Source organism: Molossus molossus, unplaced genomic scaffold (assembly GCF_014108415.1).
Source record: "Molossus molossus isolate mMolMol1 unplaced genomic scaffold, mMolMol1.p scaffold_m16_p_19, whole genome shotgun sequence".
NCBI classification, from domain to species: domain Eukaryota; kingdom Metazoa; phylum Chordata; class Mammalia; order Chiroptera; family Molossidae; genus Molossus; species Molossus molossus.
In genome coordinates this window covers 42,367,919-42,395,114 of record NW_023425354.1, presented here as the reverse complement: position 1 = coordinate 42,395,114, position 27,196 = coordinate 42,367,919, and the positions used below count along the sequence as shown (strand labels likewise).

General features: G+C 45.5%; 1 protein-coding gene across 1 annotated transcript; it reads left to right on the top strand.

Annotated features, from left to right (window-relative positions):
• Positions 1-1,339: 1,339 nt before the first annotated feature.
• PRPF8 (pre-mRNA processing factor 8) lies at positions 1,340-27,196 on the top strand. The gene is made up of 43 exons (XM_036268008.1): positions 1,340-1,414; positions 1,608-1,718; positions 2,216-2,384; positions 3,263-3,427; positions 3,517-3,735; positions 3,850-4,062; positions 4,189-4,314; positions 4,411-4,516; positions 5,980-6,170; positions 6,301-6,420; positions 6,508-6,697; positions 6,833-6,952; positions 7,062-7,196; positions 7,532-7,661; positions 7,908-8,104; positions 8,232-8,438; positions 8,564-8,727; positions 8,866-8,992; positions 9,122-9,314; positions 9,857-10,044; positions 10,200-10,438; positions 10,895-11,041; positions 11,229-11,439; positions 11,636-11,752; positions 17,259-17,506; positions 17,625-17,804; positions 17,987-18,122; positions 18,237-18,406; positions 18,576-18,705; positions 18,818-18,964; positions 19,392-19,552; positions 19,835-20,026; positions 20,287-20,524; positions 20,663-20,791; positions 21,982-22,095; positions 22,177-22,350; positions 22,632-22,825; positions 23,540-23,779; positions 23,878-24,019; positions 25,992-26,132; positions 26,261-26,400; positions 26,504-26,706; positions 26,857-27,196. Exons 2-43 carry the CDS (start codon positions 1,619-1,621, stop codon positions 27,009-27,011), a joined length of 7,008 nt encoding a protein of 2,335 aa, XP_036123901.1. The 5' UTR covers positions 1,340-1,414; positions 1,608-1,618; the 3' UTR covers positions 27,012-27,196.

Sequence of the window (27,196 nt, the reverse complement as noted above, 5' to 3'; positions counted from 1 at the left end):
AGAACAATAACTGGCACACAGTGAACTTTATATAGATGGTAAAGACTTCACTACAGTGACGATTATGAAGATAACAATGGTGATTCTGGACTTTTTACTGAAGCCAGGTTGATGGGCTGGCTCTTTTCAGAGCATGCCATGTTCCTCTTTCTAAGCTCTAAGAGTATTTGAGATCTTGCTCCCCAGCATATGTCGTCAGTTTGGCTCAAACACAAAAATTATCCAATAAAATAAACTCTAACTCTAGCAGTTTCCACCACCTGTGATTCTTTTTTCTTTCCTTTCCTTTCCCTATCAAATCCTTCACATCTACCCATTTCCATCAAATCTATGATAATGCTCCCCTGCCTTTTATGAACGGTATGAACCTCCACACCAGCTAGCACTTGCCTGGACCTCCTTTGCATTTTTCTAATTATTTCACCTTTGAGCCCAAAATTCCAAACTAAATTGAGAGGCGGTATTGGTCACAATTCCTCTGCATTCTCCACAATAAACTTGGTGTGAGTTCAAACAAATTTATCTGTTATGTCAGATTGACAGTTGTTACCAAAGGACGGAGCAAGAAGGATGGGAAGTGAACCAAGAATGGCAGGAAATGGAGAGCAATTCAGGCAGCAAGACAGGCAGAGCCTGAGAGATACAAGAAGCATTTATAGGGGTCCTCTATACACTTCATAGTGTAATCATTGCAGAGAGAAAGAAGAAGAATGGAGAGGGAGACAGAAAAATGCACTCAGCCATGTAATTTCCCCAAGTCCAATTATTTTTCTAAGTTCATTGACTAAACTCTTCCTTGACTTTGCAGGCAGGGTTTACCCCCAAACTTCCATCACAACGCATCTAATAACCTGGTCTGCCTCCCCGCTACCCCGTGAGTTCAGTGAGGTTATTATTTTTTCCCATGATATATTCCCAAGAATACATAGTGGGTATTCAATAAATGATGGTTGAATGAATGAGAATATGCACGAACAAAGGATTGGTTGACTGGGAGCTAGTACTGCACCTCAAGCCAACATTATGAGACTAGACACAGAATAATGTGCAAATTTTGACAAATTTAACTAAATTCTGGAAGCTTTGGTCTCCCGCAGTCCCAGGCCAGTGGCAGAGAAGACGAAGAGGTCTGCGAGAGGCCCCAAAGGCAACCTCAGAAAGCGGGAGGCGGGACTTGTGTCCACTTCGACCACACCCCCTGCTTTAAAATAATTCCGCCTATAGACCCGCCCCCTCCGGCTAGATCTGCAACTCTAATTGGTGAGCTCCCTAATCTGTCTGAGGATATCGACGCCTATTGGGTCAATTGCCGAACCTGGGTTGCGCACTTCCCGGAGTTGGGAACGCGGCGCGGACGTAGGCTGGCCGCCATTGCGTTGCCAGCAATTGGCGGTCTGTGTGAGGGGCTGTGGAGGTGTGTGGTGGGCTTTAAGGGGCTGCGGGAGGCGTGGTGGGTTTGGGGTGAGCAGCCAGAAGGGTTGGGCTGGGCAGCGTCCATTCTAAGCGAGAAAGGACTGCAGGCTGTCGGGGTCGACGCGTTCCTGCTGCGCCTCTTGTGGGCCCAGGCCCTATTGCTTGTTAATTTTTTTCTTTCTGCCGCCCCCCAGATCCTCCGGGAATGGCCGGAGTATTTCCTTACCGAGGGCCGGGTAATCCGGTACCTGGCCCTCTAGCCCCGCTGCCGGACTACATGTCGGAGGAAAAGCTGCAGGAGAAAGGTGAAGAAAGCGTGCGGGAGCGTTGTCTGCGGGGTCGGAGACGTGGGGACGGGTGTGCGCGTGCGCGTGTGCTACCGCTTGGAACCCTTTTTATCTTTTTTTGCAAGTGTCAAAACATTAGGTGTTAGCCCCACCCCGTTTATTTTTTTTTCACCTAATCAGGTCTTTAAAAGCGTTTATTTTTGCAGGCACTAATCTAAACAATGGAGATGTAATAGCGATGCAGTTAGAACCCCTGCCCTTATAAGGGTTTAAATTGCTCTGAAGGAAATAGACAATAAAAAAACTAAAAAAAAAAAAAACTGTAACATAAATGTCAGGCAGTAATAAATGTGACAAAGGGAAAAATAAAGAGCAAGATGATGAGAATTACCAGGGAGTGTTCCTGCTGGATGCCAGCCCCTCTTTTATATACTCTGGAGGATTCTCGCCCTAGGGAAGAGATGGGTATGATTAGACTACGGGTGTGCAGTCCTTTAACCGAGGTGTCTTTGTAGCCCGAAAATGGCAGCAATTGCAGGCCAAGCGCTATGCCGAGAAACGGAAGTTTGGATTTGTGGATGCTCAGAAGGAAGACATGCCCCCAGAACATGTCAGAAAGATCATTCGAGACCATGGAGACATGACCAACAGGAAGTTTCGCCATGACAAAAGGGTCTACTTAGGGTAAAGAACATCCTGGGATTATTTCATTTGGAGTTTGGCCTCTTTCCCTTCTCCCTCTCCCATAAGGTGCAGTCTTGGATTGCTGCTCTATCATTTGGGCAGGGAGGGAGAGAGAGAGAGAGAAAAAATGGATTTGTTGTTCCACTTATTCATGCAGCCGTTGGTTCTTGTATGTGCCCTGACCAGGGATCGAACCTACAATCTTGGCATATTGGGAATACGCCCTAACTATCTGAGCTAGCTGGCCATGGCTGGGACCGTAGTTTTAATTTGTCCCATTGGTCCCTATCTTTGGAAGAGTTGCAACCCAGAGCAGCACTTTGTGCATTCTTCTTGCCTGTACCTCCTCAGAGAGCAGAATTCTCAGTTTCAGGAGTAATTAACTCCTGAGGTAGCTGTACTATTATTTTTCTATGGCTCCAAGCTGGGTGAGTACAGGTACAGATACCTTAGTAAATCCCTTTTCCATTTGGACACAAAAATATTAACCAGTTCATTGTAAACATCAGTTCATTAACCACTAAGACAAGATTTGTTTATTTCAAAACTTTTTTGAGAACTGTTCTAGGTGCTAGGGATATAGTGGCGAACAGGAAGTAATGCCCTTTCTCGATAGTCTAGTGGCATGACAGACATGAGACAAATGGTTACAATAAAGTATGGTGAATATTTTATTTATGGGAAAGTTCAGAGAGAATAGAATATGAGACTGCTTAAAAGCTTTCTTTAGAGGGGCAGCTGTTGACTTAGAGGGGCTGAAGTTTAAGAAGAATAGTACAATTGGAGAGGGGATACTGTGATACCATGTGACTTTTCTGCATAAGACTGGTAGCAGAATACCTTGTGACTTCTAATCATCTATCTTCCTAATGTTGCAGTGCCCTAAAGTACATGCCTCATGCCGTCCTCAAACTCCTGGAGAACATGCCTATGCCTTGGGAGCAGATTCGGGATGTGCCTGTGCTCTACCACATCACTGGAGCTATTTCCTTTGTCAACGAGATTCCCTGGGTCATTGAGCCTGTCTACATTTCCCAGTGGGGGTGAGAAGAGCTGGAGTATGGTGTGTGGTGGTGGTGGTAGTTGGGTTGCAATGGGTGGGAACCCATTGTGTGACATTGTTGGCTTCCAGGTCAATGTGGATTATGATGCGGCGAGAAAAAAGAGACAGGAGGCATTTCAAGAGAATGCGTTTCCCCCCTTTTGATGATGAGGAGCCGCCTTTGGACTATGCTGACAACATCTTAGATGTTGAGCCACTGGAGGCCATTCAGCTAGAACTGGACCCTGAGGAAGATGCCCCTGTGTTAGACTGGTTCTATGACCACCAGCCATTGAGGGACAGCAGAAAGTGAGTGTGATTGGAGTTACCACTCCTGAGAGAGTTTTTGAAATCCAGGAGTCCTGGGAGAGTAGTCTGTAGTGTGGCTTGGCTAGCTGACATGGGTCTCTCTGTTTTCCCTAGGTATGTGAATGGCTCCACTTATCAGCGCTGGCAGTTCACACTGCCCATGATGTCTACTCTCTACCGCCTGGCCAATCAGCTCCTGACAGACTTGGTGGATGACAACTACTTTTATCTGTTTGATCTGAAGGCTTTCTTTACTTCCAAGGCACTCAATATGGCCATTCCTGGAGGCCCCAAATTTGAACCTCTTGTTCGAGATATCAACCTACAGTAAGTCGGAGAGAGTAGGGACTTTAGGCTTCTTGGGTTAAAAGAAATCTAATCTTGATCCTTAAGATCTCATTGTAGCTTCCAAACTGTCCAACTAGTCTGTTCATCTTTGATTTTGTACCCTAGGGATGAAGACTGGAATGAATTCAATGATATTAATAAGATCATCATCCGGCAGCCTATCCGCACTGAATACAAGATTGCTTTTCCTTACTTGTACAACAACCTTCCACACCATGTCCACCTCACCTGGTAAGAGAGCTGGAACACAGTTGGGGAAAAGGAGAAGGCTGGCATTTAGGTTGGGCCAGGGCAGGAAAACTTTGGCTAACTCTTCTTTCATTTTAGGTACCACACTCCTAATGTTGTGTTCATCAAAACTGAGGATCCTGATTTGCCAGCTTTCTACTTTGATCCTTTGATCAACCCAATTTCCCATAGGCACTCAGTCAAGGTGAGAGGAAGGGACATTTGACTTTAGCTCTTCCAAGAGAAATTTTTTGACTGTGGCTGAGGTGTTACTAGATAAAAATTCATCAGAGGGAGATGTGTTTTCCATCCTGTTAAGTGGTACCTCTCGAACTATAAGGTAATTTGAGAGTTCAGCACTTGGCTCAAACCAAATTACTGGTATAATTTTGGTCTCTGATTATCCACCTGAGTTTTATCATTACTCCTCTGGGACTCTAGTTCATTCTGGTCAGTTTCCACTGTGTTCTTTTTTCCCTTAAATCCTTTCATTGAAATTTAATTCATATACCATGCAATTCATTTGAAGTGTACAGTTCACCCATTTAAATATATAATTCAGTGGAAGGGATTTAGTTTATTCAAGGAGTTGCACAACCATCAGTTGAGGCAATTTTGTAACATTTTCATTATCCCAAAAAGAAACCTTGTACCCATTAGTAATCACTCTCCATTTCCTTCAAACCTCCCTTGCCTAAGCTACTATTAATTTACTTTATGTCTCTATGTTTGTTTATTCTGGATATTTCATATAAATAGAATTATACAATTCATGGTCTTTTTAAACAATATGTGGTCTTTTATGACTGGCTGTTATACATAGAGTATTTTTGATGTTCATGTATGTTCCATGGTGTGTGTGTTTTTCTTTTTAATATATGTTTTTATTGACTTTTTAGAGAGTGGGAGGCAGAGAGATATAGAAACATAAATGAAACATTGGTTGGCTGCCTCCTACTCACCTCCTCTGGGCCTGCAGCTTGGGCATGTGCCCTGACCAGGAATCAAACTAGCAACCTACCTCTTGGTACATGGAGTGACACCTAACCAACTGAGCCACACCGGCTGGGCCCACTGTGTTCTTTTTTTTTTCTTACCCTCACCTGAGGGCATTTTTCGATATTTTGTTCAGATAGAGTGGGGTGGGGGGGAGAAACATCGACGTGAAAGGGACACATTGAGTGGTTGCCACCCACACGACCCAACCAGGGCTGGGGACAAACTGCAACTGAGGTACATGCCCTTAGCGGGAACTGAACCCGGGTCTCTCTGGACCGCAGGCCAATGCTCTAAACACTGAGCCAAACTGGCCAGGGCCCCATTGTGTTCTTAACATGAACAGATCTGCTTCCTCAAGCCCAGTGTTTTGAGCATGGTCAGGAATTTATAGCAGTCTTTACTTTTTACAGTATTTGGCTCCTTTGGGAGAGCTTTGGTGGTGAGTCAGTTGGGTTGTGACTAGTGATGGTTGCTTTCCTGGATCGCCCTGGCTTGTTCTGTGCTCTCTTGGCCTCCTTTGCCCTGTCCCTCTAGGGTTTCTCTTGTCAGGCAGCTTAGTATCCATGGCAGCAGTGGCCACTCTGCTTGGCCCCAGAGAATTTTCCTTTCTTCCCAGGTTTCTGTCCAGTTCAGTGAGAGCTAAACCCTTGGGTATTATTCTTCTTTCAGAGCCAGGAACCGTTACCAGATGATGATGAGGAGTTTGAGCTCCCAGAGTTTGTGGAGCCCTTCCTGAAGGACACACCTCTGTACACGGACAATACAGCCAATGGCATTGCCCTGCTCTGGGCCCCACGGCCCTTCAACCTGCGCTCTGGTCGTACTCGCCGTGCCCTGGACATCCCCCTTGTCAAGAACTGGTAAGGTTCTACCTGGGGCGCTGGTGGTGGATGTATAGGAGGAAAAACTCCAACTGGGTGGACATGCAGCCTTTATCAGAATGGCTGGAGGGAGAATTGGGGCCAGTCTTTTATGGGTTTGTTTTCCCAGGTATCGGGAGCATTGTCCTGCTGGGCAGCCTGTGAAAGTGAGGGTCTCTTACCAGAAGCTACTTAAGTACTATGTGCTTAATGCCCTGAAACACCGGCCCCCTAAAGCCCAAAAGAAGAGGTAAGGTGCCCGAGGGCCCCTGCTCAGACTTCTTTTGTTCCAAAGATAATCCACAGGCTAACACTCTCCTCCTCATTCCCATCCCAGGTATCTGTTCCGCTCCTTCAAAGCCACCAAATTCTTTCAGTCCACAAAGCTGGACTGGGTGGAGGTGGGGCTGCAGGTTTGCCGCCAGGGCTACAACATGCTCAACCTTCTCATTCACCGTAAAAACCTTAACTATCTGCACCTGGACTACAACTTCAATCTCAAGCCTGTCAAAACGCTCACCACCAAGGTGCCTGCATTGGACCTAAAGGGTCTCCTGGGCTTGAGGGATGGACTGGTTTTGCTCTGGCCCCCAAAGAAGGCATGCATCCAGTCGGGACCATTGACGATTAATGTTTTTTTCTGTTTTTGGCATCTTCTCCAGGAAAGAAAGAAATCTCGTTTTGGGAATGCTTTCCATCTGTGTAGAGAAGTTCTACGTTTAACTAAGCTGGTGGTAGATAGCCATGTGCAGTATCGATTGGGCAATGTGGATGCCTTCCAGGTAAGGCTAAGTATCCCCAGCCCATACCCCAGGTGAGAAGCTGGGTGAAGCTTGGGCTGATTGTGGAGCTGGCTTGAGCTTAAAGCCTGATGGGGCATTTGTGTTGCAGCTGGCAGATGGATTGCAGTATATCTTTGCTCATGTGGGGCAGCTGACGGGAATGTACCGGTACAAATACAAGCTGATGCGGCAGATTCGCATGTGCAAGGACCTGAAGCATCTCATCTATTACCGCTTCAACACGGTGGGGACCCTGCCCATACACTCACTCTCTCAGATTCATTTTAATTTTTACAGCTTTCCTGGGACCTATTTGGAGAAAAACTCGATTCTGTCATTACTGCCCTCACTTTGTGACTCTCAGCAGCACCCCTTCCCTTATCATCCTCATCACCAAGCTCACATTTGGGTCTAAATAGGAAATATCAGTTACTGATTTCTGCCTTAAAATTTACCATTTATCCCATTTTAGCTGTTGAAATCCCAGAGTTTTTCCTTTTGTTTTGTCCCATCTTGGGCCATTTTTTTATTGTTGTCTAAATGAATTGCTTACTTGTATTCTTCTTTTTGGAATTATAGGGCCCTGTAGGGAAGGGCCCTGGCTGTGGCTTCTGGGCCGCTGGCTGGCGGGTCTGGCTATTTTTCATGCGTGGCATCACCCCTCTGCTGGAACGATGGCTGGGCAACCTCCTGGCCCGGCAGTTTGAAGGTGAGTGGTTTTCTCTGTCCAACATCTCCCATTATTTCTCTAAGGGTAGGTCATATGTGTTCCTGTTCTGTCCCCTGCCCTTGTTTGAGAATGAGAACCCCTTCCTGCTGGATTACCTCTAAATCCCATTCTCTAATGAGTCTGACCTAGTATTCTGTTTATTTTGTTGTAATCATGGTTAGTGAGGTGGGCATGAAGGTAGAGACTCATTAAAAGCAATGAATCTTTTAATCACTTCACTTCTAGGCCGACACTCAAAGGGGGTGGCAAAGACTGTAACAAAGCAGCGAGTGGAGTCACATTTTGACCTTGAGCTTCGGGCAGCTGTGATGCATGACATTCTAGACATGATGCCTGAGGGGATTAAACAGAACAAGGCCCGGACAATTCTGCAGCACCTCAGTGAAGCCTGGCGCTGCTGGAAGGCCAACATTCCCTGGAAGGTGGGTATCTCCACAAGTCTGAGGAGACATGGACATCATCTTCCGGAACTAGGATTACCACTCCTGGATGCTCTGAGGGGGTCGTGTAGCTCCCATCACTTTCTCATTGTGCCTTTTGCACTTTCAGGTCCCTGGACTGCCAACACCCATAGAGAATATGATCCTTCGATATGTGAAGGCCAAGGCTGACTGGTGGACCAACACTGCCCACTACAACCGAGAACGGATCCGCCGTGGGGCCACTGTGGACAAGACTGTTTGCAAAAAGAACCTGGGCCGCCTCACCCGGCTCTACCTGAAGGCAGAACAGGAGCGGCAGCACAATTACCTGAAGGTTGGCAGAGTGGGCTGGGCTGGTTATGAGGGAGGTGGGCAAAGGGTGGACTGCAAAGTTGGGCCCATGCCTTATGCTGGAGAGATTGGCCACAGTGAGAGGCTAATTATGTGTCTGCCTTGCAGGACGGGCCTTACATCACAGCAGAGGAAGCGGTGGCAGTGTATACCACCACTGTGCATTGGTTGGAAAGCCGTAGGTTCTCACCCATCCCATTCCCCCCACTCTCCTATAAACATGACACCAAGTTGCTCATCTTGGCCTTGGAACGGCTCAAAGAAGCTTACAGGTGAGGAGGAGTGGATTAGATAGGTTCCTTTGGGAAGGTGACAGGGAGAATGAAATAATCATCAGAGTCCAAAGAACAGTTTAACCTCAATCCTTTCTGGGTTTGGTTTTCTCATTCACTTTTCTTTTGCCTTGTCAGTGTGAAGTCTCGGTTAAACCAGTCTCAGAGGGAAGAGCTAGGGCTGATCGAGCAAGCCTATGACAACCCCCATGAGGCATTGTCCCGCATCAAGCGTCACCTTCTCACACAAAGAGCCTTTAAAGAAGTGAGATGTCCTTCTTCGCCCCCTCCCCCAAGTTTTATTTTGGCTCTGCTATTCATTTATGGCACCCAGGGTAGCAGGTTGCCTCAGGTGATTGGTGGATTGGTGTAAACCAACTTCCCTGTCCCACAGGTAGGCATTGAGTTCATGGATCTCTATAGCCACCTGGTGCCAGTGTATGATGTGGAACCACTGGAGAAGATAACTGATGCCTACTTGGACCAGTACCTGTGGTATGAAGCTGACAAGCGCCGCCTTTTCCCACCCTGGATCAAGCCTGCCGACACAGAACCTCCTCCTCTGCTTGTTTATAAGTGGTGCCAAGGTAAAACTTTTCTGGGGTCACTCATAAGGAAGGGAAATGAATTGAGTTCTACATAAATATTCTCATTCTGGCAGCATAATTCATTGCTTTCTTACTGCTTGGTACCAAGGAAATAAGTGTTGATGTTAAACTGAACAAGGCTGACACTCCTAGCAATTTGTTTTTTGTTGTTGTTGTTTTGTTTTTTTAATCCTCACCCGAGGACATTTTTCGATATTTTGTTCAGATAGAGTGGGAGAGGGAGAGAGAGAGAGAGAGAGAAACATCGACGTGAAAGGGACACAGCGAGTGGTCGTCACCCACAGGACCCAACCAGGGCCGGGGACAAACTGCAACCGAGGTACATGCCCTTAGCGGGAACCGAAGCCGGGTCTCTCCAGACCGCAGGCCGACACTCTAACCGCTGAGCCAAACTGGCCAGGGCACTCCTAGAAATTTGGATGAATGAACAGAGTGCTAGTGTGAATAGGATAGCTACTATAGGCACTAGTCCTGAAAGGGAATTTCTAACATCCTAGAGACCTGTCTTGCTTGCTCCTCAGGCATCAATAACCTGCAGGACGTGTGGGAGACCAGTGAGGGTGAGTGCAATGTCATGCTGGAATCACGCTTTGAGAAGATGTATGAGAAGATCGACTTGACTCTGCTTAATAGACTGCTGCGACTCATTGTAGACCACAATATAGCTGACTACATGACAGCCAAGAACAATGTCGTCATCAACTATAAGGTGTGTCTTAGGGGCAGGGTAACAAGGAATTGTGCGGGAGGTATCTGGCCCATTGAGTTAGGTTCTGCTGAAGGGAGGACAAAAGTGTGCTCTGGAGAAGCTTGGGACTTGGTCACGGGTTAAGAGTTGTTAAGAGTTCAAGTCTTTCTTTCTAGGACATGAACCATACGAATTCATATGGGATCATCAGAGGCCTACAGTTTGCCTCATTCATCGTGCAGTACTATGGCCTGGTGATGGACTTGCTTGTGTTGGGATTACACCGGGCCAGTGAGATGGCTGGGCCCCCTCAGATGCCAAATGATTTTCTCAGTTTCCAGGACATAGCCACTGAGGCTGCCCACCCAATCCGTCTCTTCTGCAGATACATTGATCGCATCCATATTTTCTTCAGGTGAGAAGTTACCTGGGTTCTTACTCTTTTTTTTTTTTTTTTTAAATATGTTTTTTATTGATTTTAGAGATGGAGGGAGGGAGAGAGACATTGATGAGAGAAACAGCAACATGCATCTGCTGCCTCCTGCATACCCCCTACTGGGGATCTAGCCTGCAACCTGGGCATGTGCTCTAACTGGGAATCAGCAGGTGACCTCTTGGTGCATGGGTTAGTGCTCAACCTGAGCATACTGGCCAGGCTGGATTCTTATCCTTGCAAGGCATTGAGGAATATGCCACTCTGAAAGTGGCTCTTGTACCTTAGTTGACTTTCTGCTGAGTTGGGTTTCCAAAATGAAATGAAGTCCTGTGAGTCGGGAATGGGTTTGGGGCGAGCTCCATCTTTCCAGCTGTGTGTCTGTCTCATGAAGTCCTAGTGTACTGGGGCCTCAGCAATGCACTCTGTCTGGTGTAGGTTCACAGCAGATGAGGCTCGAGACCTGATCCAGCGTTACCTGACAGAGCATCCTGACCCCAACAATGAAAACATTGTTGGCTATAATAACAAGAAATGCTGGCCCCGAGATGCCCGCATGCGCCTCATGAAGCATGATGTGAACTTGTAAGTTTAAGTGGGGGCTGTGGGAGCTGGAAGAACATTGGCTTGAGGGATTCAGAGAACAATTAGAGGGAATTTATGAGGTTGTGTACTGGGTGGGAGGAATGTACTCTGTTGGGATATCATCAGTCTGCCCTTTGAAGGGAAGTTTCTTCCAGGAGATTGACGCGACCATGTTTTCTATTGGCAGGGGTCGGGCAGTGTTCTGGGACATCAAGAATCGTCTGCCACGGTCAGTGACTACAGTTCAGTGGGAGAACAGCTTTGTGTCCGTGTACAGTAAGGACAACCCCAACCTACTGTTCAACATGTGTGGCTTTGAGTGCCGCATTCTGCCTAAATGCCGCACCAGCTATGAGGAGTTCACCCACAAGGATGGAGTCTGGAACCTACAGAATGAGGTACAACTTGGGAAGGGGGCCAACATAGCATTGCCACCCTGTACCTATGGGGTAAATGGGAGTGAGGAACACCGACACAAGTTTTCATTATCTGGCAGCTGAGCCTCATTGGGTGGCAGGGCATAGTGGTGGTCAGAGTTGGTCCTTGTTCCTATGACATTTCCAGAGACAAGTTAACCTTGGTCTTGTGATTTAGGTTACTAAGGAGCGGACAGCCCAGTGTTTCCTGCGTGTGGACGATGAGTCAATGCAGCGCTTCCACAATCGTGTGCGTCAAATTCTGATGGCCTCTGGCTCCACCACCTTCACCAAGGTATATCAGACAGTCCCAGCATCTGTCATGTCCTCTACATCCCTATCCCACTTTCCTCCCAACCCTGACCCTGGTCTGCTCTCCTTTCTTGTCCTCTGTAGCATCTCCATGCTTTGTCAAATCGACTCAGTTATTTTCTGAGAATTCCCTGTAGGATTTCTGCAGCCTACTTCTGTGTGTAGTTGTGATGATTCTTTAAAGGCAAGAGTTGAAGTTGTATTTTTTTTTTTTTTTTAATCCTCGCCAGAGGATACTTTTTTTTCCCATTTATCTTCAGATAGAGTGGGAGGGAGTGGGGGGAGAGAGAGAGAGAGAGAGAAACATCGATGTGAGGAGAGACATATTGACTGGCTGCCTCCCGCATGACCCTGACCAAGGCTGGAGATGGAACCGCAACCAAGGTATGTGCCCTTTGACCGGGATTGAACCTGTGACTCTTTGGTCTACGGGCTCCAACTGAACTAAACAGGGCAGGGCTGAAATTGTGTTTTTAAATCTGAATAAAAATCACTGTTTTTACATTTTTCCAAGGGCTTGTTATCCAAGTCATATAACTCATCTTTTAAACAGTAACATAGTGTGCATTTTGAAAAACAAGTATAACTAGCTGTCTCAGTGTCTCTTTCCCCTGCAGCTGCTCCCAAAGGCCCAGCTGAAGGCATCTGGATTTGTTGACTGTGTATACTTAAGTTTTTTCAAGGTTTAAAAAGTCATCTTGCCCTTTCCACTGTCATTCCTTGCTATTATAGTGATGTACGTGAATGTCCTGGCATCAGTAATGCCAAAAAGAAAGGGAAACACCCGCTTCTTATTAGGCTGTGCTCCAAAGTCACTGTCCAGTTTCTAACTGTGATGAGGAGGCAGGGTTACACTGTTGAATTTGAAAGCACTGCTGATCACAGCTGGGGAAATTATGGACTTCACAGGCAGGTTAAACAGGTGTGGTCAGTCTCAGATTTGATGTGTAATTCAGAGATCTAGGAAAATGGCAGAATAATCTGCACCCTCCCTGTGAGTTTGGTTTCATCTTACTGACAACTTCCGCTGGTAACATGGTCCACAAAGAAGCAAGACTAAAAACACAAAGGACGCCCTTGGCTAGTGTGGCTCAGTTTGTTGGGCGTCATCCTGTGCACTGAAAGGTTGCTAATTCGATTTGTGCTGAGGGCACATGCCCGATTATGGGCTCAATCCTTGGTAGAGAACGTGCGTGCAGGAGGTAGCCAATCTATGTTCGCTCTCACATCAGTATTTTTCTCTCCCTTTTCCTTCCTCTCTCTCTAAAAAGCAATAAAAAATCTTTGAAAAAATAAAACAAAGAATGGAAAATCCTTGGATTCCTTTTTTAGGAATATAATACACATACATAGAAATAAAGTGCCTCGGTAGGTTTTTAAGAAAGTCACATCATCCTGGTTTCCCTTAGAATGATAACTTTGCTGTAGCATTTTTCTTTCATTCTGACTTTTATATCCCTTTGAATATGCGACACAAAGAATGCTTTAAATTTTTTCATGATGCTTTTGAGGATGTATTGTATATTAATATTCCTTACCTAAAATTCCTCATAATACATTCTTTTGAAGTATAGTGCAAAGAAAAAGTTTGTCCTTTAGGTTGGTTATTCCCTCTGAGGGTCAGATAACAGGAATTACGTATCTCATTCATTCTATTGGTGCTTGTTAATAACTACTGCATTCAAAGCATTGTGGACATACTACATATAAGCCAGAGTCTGCCTTCATTGAGCTCACCTACTTAGTTGGAGACACAGATGCATAGTCTGGAGAACGAGCTGTTGTATTATTTGGGAATCTGTGAGAACACTCAGCTTACTGACTAGCCTACTCTGGGAGAAGGAGAGGAAAGGCTTCCTGAAAGAAATAATAGGATTAGGTGGTGAGGGAGGGCATTCCTTTAGCCAGAAGTATGGAGAGGTAATTAGCATGGTATATGTGGGTCTATAACAGTGGTTCTCAAACTTCCTAATGCTGCGACCCTTCAGTACAATTCCTTGTGTTGCGGTGACCCCCAACCATAAAATTATTTTTGTTGCTACTTCATAACTGTAATTTTGTTACTGTTATGTCTTAGGCAACACCTGTGAAAGGGTCATTCGACCCCCAAAGGGATCGCGACCCACAGGTTGAGAACCAGTGGTCTATAACAAGTTGAGTAAATCATGGAGTTGAAACAGTTAGCAGATGGAGGCTGGATAGATAAGCAAGAGCCAGATCATGAAGGGGGTTGATTACATGCCTCATTAAGAGTTCTGGCCCTGGCTGGTTTGGCTGCAGACCGAAGGGTGTGGGTTCGATTTCATTCAAGGGCACGTATCTGGATTGCATGTTCAATCCCCGGTCGGAGTTGTGTGGGAGGCAACCAGTGGATATGTCTCTCCCGCATCGATGTTTCTCTCTTTCTCCATCCCTTTCTTCCACTGTATCTAAAAATCAATGGAAAAATATCCTCGGGTGAGGATTTAAAAAAAAAAAAGAGTTCTATATGGGTCTTAAGCCGTGGGAGTGACTGTTTTAGATTGCTGTGTTAGGTGGTTCACTCTTGCAGCTGTGGGAAAGGTGGGGTTAGAGAAATAGGACGTGAGATCAGGGTTGGGAACTACCGCCAAAGTCCAGATAAAATGGTGGAAGTAGCCCAGCCGGTGTGGTTCAGTGGATTGAGCATCGTCCCATGGACTGAGAGGTCCAGGTTCGATTCCCGGTCACGGCACATGTCTGCCTGGGTTGCCGGCTTGGTCCCCAGTGGGGGGCGCACAGGAGGCAGCTGATCAATGTTTCTCTCTCACATCAATGTTTCTGTCTTTCTCTAAAGAATCAATAAAAACATTTTTTTTTAAATGTGAAAGTAGAAGTAAGGATGGGGAACAGATTTGATAAGTAGTTAGCAGGTAAAATCAGCAGAGCTTCATTGTGGTGGTATGCCAGAGGGAAAGGAAGAAGTAAAAATAACATTCAGTTTTTGACATGGGTTACAAGGTGGATATTGATGTCACCAAGTAAAGACTACAGAAAGAAGAGCAGGTTTTGGGGGAAATAAATGAATTTAGTTTAGGATGTAAAAAGTTTGAAGTTCCTAAGAACATCCAGGTATTTCTCTAGTTCCATGATAGATATATACATATGTGTATGTGTGTATTTTTTTCCCCTTAGTGATTTTTTAATTGATGGGTCTCTTAGATTTGATGAAAAATACCATGTGTTTGAAGCTCCAGGGAGAGAAGTGAGGTGAGAACGTAAGAGTAGTCAGGAGTTACTTACAGGTTTCTGTAGGAAGTCCGAGTGGAGGTATTTTACAACCTGAAGCCTGGAGAAAGATGTCTGTGTTGAAGATGTAGATTTAGGAGTCTGTCAGCATAAAGAAGATGGTTGAAAGAGTGAGCAAGATTATCCAGGGAAAATATAAGAAATGAGAAGAGCAGAGGGATGAGTTGGGAACCATTGGGAACACTGAGCAGCAGTGTGGCCAGACTGGGAGAGTGCTGGGTCATGGTGTCCAAGGCTGTCAGCAATGGGTGACCAGTTAACAGTTGCAGTTGCCTAAGAGTCTTTCAGTTAGATAAGGTCTGAGCAGTATCCATGGATTTGGCAGTCTGGACGTCATTGGTGACCTTAGCAAGAGCTGTTTCAGAAATAGTAGGGATAGAAGCCAGACTGCAGCGGGTGAGGCTTTATGGGAAGTGAGGGAGTGGAGACAGCAAGCACTCTCAATTTGCCATAGCTGGGGGCAGGAAAGACATTAGATGCCACCTAGAGGGAGACAGAAGTTAAGGCAGGCATTTTTATTTTTATGCTATCTATCTATCTATCTATCTATTTATTTATTTATTTATTTATTTATTTATTTATAATTCTCACCTCAGAATGTTTTTCCCATTGATTTTTCTTTTTATTTATTTTTTAATCCTCACCCAAGGATATTTTTCCATTTATCTTCAGATAGAGTGGGAGGGAGAGAAACATCAATGTGAGAGGGACACATCTACTGGCTGCCTCCCGCACAACCCCGACCAGGGCCGGGGATCAAACCTGCAAATGAGGTATTTGCCCTTGACTGGAAATTGAACCTGCGATTCCTTGGTCTTCGGGCTGATGCTGTAACTGCTCAAACCAGCCAGGGCATGTTTTCTTAATATTGTTTCTTATATCATTATGAAATTACCCTCTTTATTCCTGGTAATAATTCTCAGTTGTGGAGTCTACTTTGTCTGATACCAGTAGTGCCACTTTAGCTTTGTTTTGTGTTTGCCTGGATGTCTTATTCCATCTTTTTACTTTTAACCTGTGTCGTCTTTATAATTAAAGTGCATTTCTTGTAGACAGTATATAGTTGAATCTTGTTTTTATTCTATCTGCATTTTCCTCTGTTCCTGATTTCTTTTGGATTGAGTGTTTTTATTATTTTAATTTATCTTTAGTCTTCACTTATTAGTTACACTTCTTTGTTCTCTCTCTCTCTCTATATATATATATATTTTTTTTTTTAATGTTTTTTAAATAATTTTTTTCTTTATTGAGTTTAGAGAGGGAGAGGAAGAGAGAGATAGAAACATCGATGAGAGAGAACATCTATCGGCCATCTCCTGCATGCCCCCCACTGGGGATTTGCCCCACAACTTGGGCATGTACCCTGACCAGGAATCAAACCAGCAACTTCTTGGTGCATAAGTTGTCGCTCAACCACTGAGCCACACTGGCCGGGCAGATTCAGTCATATTTTAGCATATATCAGTACTTCAGTCCTTTTCATGGTTTAATAAATAGGCTATCATATGGATATACCACATTTTGTATACCCACTTGTCAGTTGATAGACATTTGTTTCTTTGTTGTTTGTTTTTCACTTTTTGAGTATTAGGAATAATACTGCTATGAAATTTGTATACACATTTTTGTGTGGACATATATTTTCATTTCTCCTGGGTATATGCCTATGAATAGAATTACTGATATATATGATAACTGTTTTAACCTTTTGAAGAACTGCCAGACTGTTTTTCAAATTGACTTTTATTATTTCACATTCCTACCAGCAGTATATAAGAGTTCCAATTCTTACTAACACTTGTCACTGTTTTATAGCCACTCCAGTGGGTGTTCAATAGTATCCCTCAGTGGTTTTTATTTATACATACTTCCCTAATGACCTTGAGTTGAAATCTTTCTTTTTTAATTTAATTCTCATCTGAGGATATTTTTTTCCATTTATCTTTAGACAGAGTGGGGGGGTGGTGGTGAGAAACATCGATATGAGAGAGACACATCGATTGGTTGCCACCAGCACGACCACAACCGAGGTACGTGCCCTTGGCAGGAATTGAACCCATGACTCTCTGGTCTGCGGGCTGACGCTCTAACCACTGAGCCAAACTGGCGAGGGCTGAAATCTTTCTTGAGAACTAGAGACAACATAATTAACTGGATTAAACAGTCTATCACTCTCCCCCTCCCCCCCAGCTCATCTATAATTTGTTTCCCGCTATTTTCAGATTGTGAATAAGTGGAACACAGCTCTTATTGGCCTTATGACATACTTTCGGGAGGCTGTGGTGAACACGCAGGAGCTTTTGGACTTGCTGGTGAAATGTGAGAACAAGATCCAGACACGTATCAAGATTGGCCTCAACTCTAAGATGCCAAGTCGGTTCCCCCCTGTTGTGTTCTACACCCCTAAGGAGTTGGGTGGACTCGGCATGCTCTCAATGGGCCATGTGCTTATCCCCCAGTCTGACCTCAGGTAGGACTTGGCTGAAAATCTTGCTAAAACCTGAGGAAAGGTAGGGGATGTTTCTTTACTTTTAGGCTTTATTTATTTATTTATGTATTTTTCTAATCTTGGTTGTGCCCCAAAACAGGTGGTCCAAGCAGACAGACGTAGGTATCACACATTTTCGTTCAGGAATGAGCCATGAAGAAGACCAGCTGATTCCCAACTTGTACCGCTACATACAGCCATGGGAGAGTGAGTTTATTGATTCTCAGCGGGTCTGGGCTGAGTATGCACTCAAGAGACAAGAGGCCATTGCTCAGAACAGGTGGGCATCCAGGAGGACATAGCAGTTCTGTGGAGGTGGGGGTTGACCTTTGAGCCCTGCATGACATATTTTTGTGGAGATAAGGAAGTAGATTCTACATCTGACCCTGTTTACCTGTGGTCAGGAGGAATGCTGAACTCTTCATATGAGCACACATTTGACTTGGTCTTTTTTTTGGGCAGACGACTGACCTTAGAAGATCTAGAAGATTCATGGGATCGTGGCATTCCTCGAATCAACACCCTTTTCCAGAAGGACCGGCACACACTGGCTTATGATAAGGGCTGGCGTGTTCGAACTGACTTTAAGCAGTACCAGGTACATGGAAGGGATAATGGAGAGATTTCCCTGAATTAGGAGACTCCATGGCCGTGGCAGGAACATGGGGCAGTAAGCACTTAGAAGTGTGACCATACTTTTCTTGCTATCTAGGTTTTGAAGCAGAACCCTTTCTGGTGGACACACCAGCGGCATGATGGGAAGCTCTGGAACCTGAACAATTACCGTACAGATATGATCCAGGCCCTGGGTGGTGTGGAAGGCATTCTGGAACACACACTCTTCAAGGGCACTTACTTTCCTACCTGGGAAGGGCTTTTCTGGTAAGGATTCTCTTCTCCCCTTACAGGGACCTATTACAACTCTCTGAGCTCGTTCGTCCCTTGTGTGCCTGTGTTCTACTATGGGGTGTTCCAAACAGCCATCCCCAGGAGGTCAGCAACACTCTGGGAGATGGCACGACATCACTTCCTGGTCCTTTCTGCTTCCTAGGGAGAAGGCCAGTGGTTTTGAGGAGTCTATGAAGTGGAAGAAGCTAACTAATGCTCAGCGATCAGGATTAAACCAGATTCCCAATCGTAGATTCACCCTCTGGTGGTCTCCAACCATCAACCGAGCCAATGTGAGTATCGTTGGTAGATATGAAAGATCAGAAACTAAAAACAAGTGTTTCTACTTAATTATGTTAGGAGAACCACTCTTGATCTGTAGTGTAACTCTCCTCTTCCTGTCAGGTATACGTAGGCTTTCAGGTGCAGCTGGATCTGACTGGTATCTTCATGCACGGCAAGATCCCCACACTGAAGATCTCTCTCATCCAGATCTTCCGAGCTCACTTGTGGCAGAAGATCCATGAGAGCATCGTTATGGATTTGTGTCAGGTGGGCTAGAATTGAGGGGAGGGGATGCCATGAAAAGTCATCCTCTTTTGGGTACAGGAAATCTACCCTGGAAGCTCTGAGGATGAGAATTCTGTATTGTTTTACCAGGTGCCACATTATATTCAGTTCTACGAGCCTTTATTTTATTTATGTATTTATTTTTTTAATGTTTTTATTGATTTTTAGAGAGAGAGGGAGGGAGGGATAGAAACATTAGTGAGAGAGAAACCTTGGTTGGCTGCCTCCTGCATGCCCCTTACTGGGCATCGAGCCCGAAACCCAGGCATGTGCCTTGATGGGGAGTCGAACCAGTGACCTCTCAGTGCATGGGTCGATGCTCAACTACTGCGCCACACTAGCCAGGGCTACAAGACTTTATTGTAAGGGCCTCCATAGACAGTCATAACCTTTCCACCTTTGCTTCCAGGTGTTTGATCAGGAACTGGATGCACTGGAAATTGAGACAGTACAAAAGGAGACAATCCATCCCCGAAAGTCCTATAAAATGAACTCTTCCTGTGCAGATATCCTGCTTTTTGCCTCCTATAAGTGGAATGTTTCCCGGCCTTCATTGCTGGCAGACTCCAAGTAAGTCCCTTATGACCCAGACCTAGGCACCCAGGAATCTTAGTTTTACTATTCTAGCTTTAGGAATTGTCCCTGCCTGTCTTTCTTTGTAACTTGGAGCCAGTGCTACCGCTGGATCCTGTGGACACCCTCAACCAAGTCTGCTGATTCTCTGGGGAGTCTTACTGACATGAAACAGGCAGAGGGGTTGGTTTTAAGATTTAGATGTAGTGATTGAGAGTTCTTGTGGTTGTGTCAGTGGCTTCCTGGAAGCCTGGACTCCTGACCCTTCTCCACCCTCAGGGATGTGATGGACAGCACCACCACTCAGAAGTATTGGATTGACATCCAGTTGCGCTGGGGGGACTATGATTCCCATGACATTGAGCGCTACGCCCGGGCCAAGTTCTTGGACTACACCACAGACAACATGAGTATCTACCCTTCACCCACGGGTGTGCTCATTGCCATTGACCTGGCCTATAACCTGCACAGGTAAGGTTGGGCTCAGAAGCATGTATTTTTCATCATCCCCACACTTTGATATATACATGTTTTTTAGGTTGCCTGTCTGAGGTGACATTTGGCTCTTTCCTCCTCTGGGTCACTGACTCTCTCTTCTCTGTGTAACAAGCAGATACTTGTTAGCCTGGCCAACAGTCTTTTCCTCCTCTTTAGAGTTGTTGTTTGTCATTTGCCTTGTTCTTGAGGCTACCAGCCTTGTGTAACTTTTCTTGCCTGTTCTAACTCCACAGTGCCTATGGAAATTGGTTCCCAGGCAGCAAGCCTCTCATACAGCAGGCCATGGCCAAGATCATGAAGGCAAACCCTGCCTTGTACGTGTTACGTGAACGGATTCGTAAGGGGCTGCAGCTCTACTCATCTGAGCCCACTGAGCCCTATCTGTCCTCTCAGAACTATGGTGAACTCTTCTCCAACCAGATTATTTGGTTTGTGGATGACACTAATGTCTACAGAGTGACCATTCACAAGGTGAGAAGGCTTACAAGCAGTGTAGGGATGTACAACTCTAAATGCCTATGGGAGGGTGTTCGGGCAAGTGTGTACATATTGGAATGAAGGCAGGATGATTGTGTCTGGGCCATGCTAACTGATGTAATCATTCTTTAGACCTTTGAAGGGAACTTGACAACCAAGCCCATCAATGGGGCCATCTTCATCTTCAACCCACGCACAGGGCAGCTATTTCTCAAGATAATCCACACATCTGTGTGGGCTGGACAGAAGCGTTTGGGTCAGGTGAGCCAGTTAAAGAACAGAGAGGCTGTAGAAACTTATCTCTTAATTTTTGGTATATGGGTGTGGGTGTGGGTGAGGGTGAGTGAGTACGTGTGAGAGAAAATGAGAATCTCCTGTTTCTCTCTGAAACGTTGAGGGCATCTCATTTGAACTTTTCCCTTGAATTACTTAGCTTGGGAATTATTCTCCTATAGGAGATCCAAGAGTGTGAAGTCCTTCATTACCTACCAGCTGGTCTTTCTGCTTTCTGAATCTCCTACCTCTAACCTCAAACGGGGCTACCAGAAGTCATCTTTCTAAAGGGAACAAGCATTCTTTTTTTTTTTTTTTTTTTTATCCTCACCCGAGGACATTTTTCCATTCTTTGTTCAGGTAGAGTGGGAGGGAGAGAGAGGAACAGAGAGAGAGAGAGAGAAACATCGATGTGAAAGGAACACATCGAGTGGCTGCCACCCACACAACCGACCAGGGCCGGGGACAAACTGCAACCGAGGTATGCGCCCTTAGCGGGAACCGAACCCGGGTCTCTCAGGACCGCAGGCTGACGCTCTAACCGCTGAGCCAAACCGGCCAGGGCGGAACAAGCATTCTTAAAATGTCACTTTCACCAAATTTCTTCTTATCTCAAAGCCCTTGGTTGTACTTTCTTGCTGAATTAACTCTTAACGCCTCTTTGGCTTCCTAGACACTTGATATCTGACGGGGCTGTAACCTGTCCAGCCACAGGTTCTTTTCCCTTATAGCATGTTTCCTCTTGTAATTAGTCTGGGATCCTGTTATCCCCAAACCCTGATGCTCCTCTCCACTTTTGTGGCTTTGCTCACATATTTTTTTTCTAGAATGAACTCTCTTTCCTCTGTTTATCATGGTCTTAATAATGCCTTTCAGATGTTTTTTTGTTTTGTTTTGTTTTTGTGCAGCTCTTTATGACCTTTAGTCTTAATTTCTTTTGTCCCTAACATAATGTAGTATAATAAAAAATTGGCTTGTGTGAGTTTTATATAGCCAGCTAGGTTGAAAAACTCTTTTGGGCAAGACCATTTGACACTTAATTTTACCTCCGTAGTACCCAACATTGAATAGCAGTGCTCAGTAGAAACATGGTTTGATTATTTAAGGCTAGTATCTTCTGTTCTAGTTTACCTGGGAGGGTGGAGACTCAATTTTCATTTCTTTCTCTTGCGTTTTAGTTGGCTAAGTGGAAGACAGCTGAGGAGGTGGCTGCCCTGATCCGATCTCTCCCTGTGGAGGAGCAGCCTAAGCAGATCATTGTCACCAGAAAGGGCATGCTGGATCCATTGGAGGTGAGCGGTGGATGAGGTAGAAGAAAGGAAGACCAAGACCTGCAGGCTCTGTTTCTAATCTTGGATTTTATCTCGTTTCAGGTGCACTTGCTGGACTTCCCCAATATTGTGATCAAAGGATCAGAGCTCCAGCTCCCCTTCCAGGCTTGTCTCAAGGTGGAAAAGTTTGGGGACCTCATCCTGAAAGCCACTGAGCCCCAGATGGTTCTCTTTAACCTCTATGATGACTGGCTCAAGACTATCTCATCTTACACGGTATGAAGCCACCTCATGAAGAGGGTCACTTTAAGAGGAGTAGGTTTGGGGCCATGAGAAAATCTTGTGCCTTGGTTTTAACCACAGGTTCCTTATGGGGGCCATTTTCACATCTTCAGCCTGTGGACAGTGACTCTGTGCTCTGAATATCAACTTGGCAGGGTGGGGAGTAGCATCTTAGAGTTCAAAATCAATCCCTGGGTTCCCTGAAAGAATAGGATCAAGGAAGGCGGAAGAACAGTAAGTGGCTGACCTCCCCACGCTGCCTCATCTTTTCCCAGGCTTTCTCCCGCCTCATCTTGATTCTACGTGCCCTGCATGTGAACAATGACCGGGCAAAGGTGATCCTGAAGCCAGACAAGACTACTATTACAGAACCACACCACATCTGGCCCACTCTGACGGATGAGGAGTGGATTAAGGTGGAGGTGCAGCTCAAGGATCTTATCTTGGCCGACTATGGCAAGAAAAACAAGTGAGCACTGGTGGTGGGGAGATAGATGGAAGAGCCAAAAGGGTGAAATAGCTGGTTTCTGGATTTTTTTAAACATTTAGGCTTAGATATTTCTCAAGAAATTGTTCTGGGAGATACCTGGAGAAGAAAGGAAGGCAGTATCTTCATATAGTGGAGGAAGTGTCTCTGTTTGGGGGCTTTTTTCTGAACCTTGGGCATTGTTTCTCAGCAGAGGCACTGTTGCCATTTTGAGCAGAGTATTTATTGTCCACGCATCACAGGAAGTTTTAACATCTCAGACCCTTAGGTACCACAGCCACACAGTGCACACATACTTTTCTCCCCTCTTCTTTTCTGTTATTGTGGAAAACAAAAGTCTCTGTAGATTTCCAAATGTCTCATAGGTTGGCTGACAGTACCAGCTCTGAGAACATGTTTCAGGGTGGTTGTTTTTTTTGAGAATTGTCCTGTGCTAGGGCACTTTTTATTGAGAAGAGTGGGAAGTGTGCGTGCTGAGCGGGTTTGAACGTGGCTGAAAGGAGCACATGCACAGGGCCATCCTGAGCTGTGGGCATCTTACCAGTGTTAGTGCGTCTCCATGGCTTGCTTCCTTTACAAGTGTCACTTGAGGATTGTCTGGGGTAATGTAGGCTTCTTTGTACCACCAACTTACATTGAGGCAGAAGTGACCAAGGGGAAGGGATCCTTGTGGTGTGACCCACACTGTCCCCACAGTGTGAACGTGGCATCACTGACACAGTCGGAAATTCGTGACATCATCTTGGGTATGGAGATCTCAGCGCCCTCACAGCAGCGGCAGCAGATAGCTGAGATTGAGAAGCAGACCAAGGAACAGTCACAGCTGACTGCAACACAGACTCGCACTGTTAACAAGCACGGTGATGAGATCATCACCTCTACCACCAGCAACTATGAGACCCAGACTTTCTCATCTAAAACCGAATGGAGGGTCAGGTACTGTATGGGGCGAGAGGGGTAGGGATGGGAAGGCCTGCTGGTGCTACCTAAGGTGCTTGGACTGAGAAATGCTGACCCTACCTGTTTGTTTGTAGGGCCATCTCTGCTGCCAACCTGCACCTAAGGACTAATCACATCTATGTTTCATCTGATGACATCAAGGAGACTGGTTACACCTATATCCTTCCCAAGAATGTGCTTAAGAAGTTCATCTGCATATCTGACCTTCGGGCCCAAGTGAGTAAGTGTGCTTGAGTAGGCCGCGGTGTATGCCCAGACATTTTATGTATCTAAAACTCACTTAAGATTTCCTGGAATATAAGGTTTCAAGATTCATGGAAAAGTAAATATAAGTATAGCCAAAACAGCAAGGAGGGTTTTGGCCCCCTCAAGCAGATATCAAAACATTATAAAGTTATGACAATTAAGATAATAGCATTTGGTCAGAATGCTTCATGTGTATATAATAAATATGGTATATCAAGTCTGTAGGGCCCTGGCCGGTTTGGCTCAGCGGTTGGAGCGTCGGCCTGCAGACCAGAGAGTCCCGGGTTTGGTTCCCGCTAGGGGCACGTACCAAAAAAAAAAGTCTGTAGGATTAGGATGCCTTATGATATTGAAGTGATCAGAAAAAGGAATCTAGATCCCTACCTCACACCACTTAAAAAATAAAATCCAGGTGGAGTAAAGATCTGAATGTAAAATATTAAATGAACTATAGAGTATTAAAAGAAAATATTTATTACCTTAGTTTTGGGATAGTCTTTTAAATAAGACACAAAGCACAAAACCACAATCAAAATGAATAACTTGTGTGTGATAAACGGTACCACAAAGACAAACTAAAAACAGAAAGAAAACATTTGCATAACTGTTGATATGAGTTAAGATCTAGAATAGGGAATTCACAGAAATGTATTTTTTTTTCTTTATTTATTTTTAGAGAGAGGGGAAGGGAAAGGAAGAGAAAGATAGAAACATCGATGAGAGAGAACATTGATTGGCCGCCTCCTGAAGGCCCCCCACTGGGGATTGGGCCCACAACCTTGGCATGTACCCTGACCGGGAATCGAACTGGTGACCTCTTGGTGCATGGGTCGATGCTCAACCACTGAGCCACACCAGCTGGGCCAGAAATGTATTTTTTAAAAAAGATAACTGGCCCTGGCCGGTTTGGCTCAGCGGTTAGAGTGTCGGCCTATGGTCCAGAGAGACCCAGGTTCAGTTCCTGCTAAGGGCATGTACCTCAGTTGCAGTTTTTCCCCGGCCCTGGTTGGGTTGTGCAGGTGGCAACCACTCAATGTGTCCCTTTCACGTTGATGTTTCTCTCTCTCTCTCTCTCCCTCATACTCTATCTGAACAAAATGTTGAAAAATGTCTTCAGGTGAGGATTAAAAAAAGAAAAAAAACAAAACTATATAAGAATGGGCAAAGAATATGAATGCAATTCAGAAAAGAAACTATAAGTGGCAAATACAACATGAAAAAATGCTCCCCCTTACTAGTAATCAGAGAAATTTATGTGTTATAAAACACCGTTTATGGCCTCTGTTTGGTAAATTTGAAAAGATTGTTAATATCCACTGGCCGGTGTGGTTCAGTGTTTGAGCATCCACACATGCACCAAAAAAGGTCGTTGGTTCGATTCCTGGTCAGGACACATGCATGGGTTGCAGGCTTGATCCCCAGCAGGGGGCCTGCAGGAAGCAGCCGATCAATGTTGATGTTTCTCTCTCATCCATATTTCTTATCTCTCCTTCTCTAAAATCAGTTTTAAAAAAACATTAAAAAAAAAAAAAAAAGATTGTTAATATCCTCTGTGGGTGAATTTATAGGAACACAAGTCTTCTTAACTTTGTTGATGGCAATGTAAAATTTAAAATACCACCTAGTGCTGGTTTTAAAGATGTTTTCATGAGCTGTGTGCTCATTTGTTTATGGATACTAAAATAATCAAGTGGGGAGCATGTGAGCAGTGCACATTCCTGGGCCCCACTCAGGGGAGAGTCTGATGTGGTAAGTCTGAGATGAGGTCCATGTTTAATGTTGTGAACAAGTACCCCAGGTGATTCTGATGTGGTAGATTCTGACCACATTTTGAGAAACTCTTATCCTTGTTCTTGAGGAAGGGGAGGAAACACAGGGCTAAGGGCCCAGAGTCTAGGCTGGTACTAAGAATCATTTTGGTTCTTGACCTCCTTGTCTCCAGATTGCGGGATACCTATATGGGGTGAGCCCACCCGATAACCCCCAGGTGAAAGAAATCCGCTGCATTGTGATGGTGCCACAGTGGGGCACCCACCAGACTGTGCACCTGCCTAGCCAGCTGCCCCAGCATGAATACCTCAAGGTCAGTGGGAGAACAGGGGCTTTCTGCTGTCCCAGTCGGGGAGGGAAGGCATAAATGTTACTCTTGTGGGTGGGATTTCTGTCTGCAGATAGGGCTTTAAATAGTTTTTCACTGCTCTTTGCCTATAGGAGATGGAACCCTTAGGTTGGATCCACACTCAGCCCAATGAGTCCCCCCAGCTATCACCCCAGGATGTCACCACCCATGCCAAGATCATGGCTGACAACCCATCTTGGGATGGCGAGAAAACCATCATCATCACCTGCAGGTGGGCTTGAGCGTACTTGGGAGGAAGTATGGTGGGCTGGCACCGCAGACCAGGGCCCAGAATGGTGGCCTAAGCTCTCACTTGATCCTCACCCCTCTTTCAGCTTCACACCAGGCTCGTGCACACTGACAGCCTACAAGCTGACCCCCAGTGGCTATGAATGGGGCCGCCAGAACACAGACAAGGGCAACAACCCCAAGGGCTACCTACCTTCGCACTACGAGAGGGTCCAGATGCTACTGTCAGATCGCTTCCTTGGCTTCTTTATGGTCCCTGCCCAGTCCTCCTGGAACTACAACTTTATGGGTAAGTAGGGAAGCAGAGGGAAGTGGGGATGGAATTAGGCCATCATCCTTAGTACTTTGGGCCTGACTCTGGTTTGGAGATGGCCCAGGGGTCCCAGATGGGTGAGACAGGTGGACCTTGTTAACGTTGGACGTTTTCATCTACCCAAAGGTGTACGGCATGATCCCAACATGAAGTACGAGCTGCAGCTGGCAAACCCCAAAGAGTTCTACCATGAGGTGCACAGGCCCTCCCACTTCCTCAACTTTGCCCTTCTGCAGGAGGGCGAGGTCTACTCTGCGGATCGAGAGGACCTCTACGCCTAGTTGTTTCCTCACCTCCTCCTGCATCAGACTCCCCAAAGGCTGGAGCCTTTTACCCCCATAAACGAGCTGGTGACATTCAGCAGCTTGGCCCCTTTTTCCTCTTATTTTATGCTTGTTGTGTTATTGATCTCCTGGTGACTTGTAGTCCTGAACAGAGTATAATAATAAATTTTGTATAAATTGGA

Excerpts from the sequence above, each read along its gene's own strand:
- PRPF8 (XM_036268008.1), top strand. The coding sequence starts at position 1,619 with ATGGCCGGAGTATTTCCTTACCGAGGGCCGGGTAATCCGGTACCTGGC. Across the intron at positions 3,428-3,516 it reads GTCTACATTTCCCAGTGGGG|GTCAATGTGGATTATGATGC; the intron begins GTGAGAAGAGCT and ends GTTGGCTTCCAG. Across the intron at positions 17,805-17,986 it reads GAGGCCATTGCTCAGAACAG|ACGACTGACCTTAGAAGATC; the intron begins GTGGGCATCCAG and ends TTTTTTGGGCAG.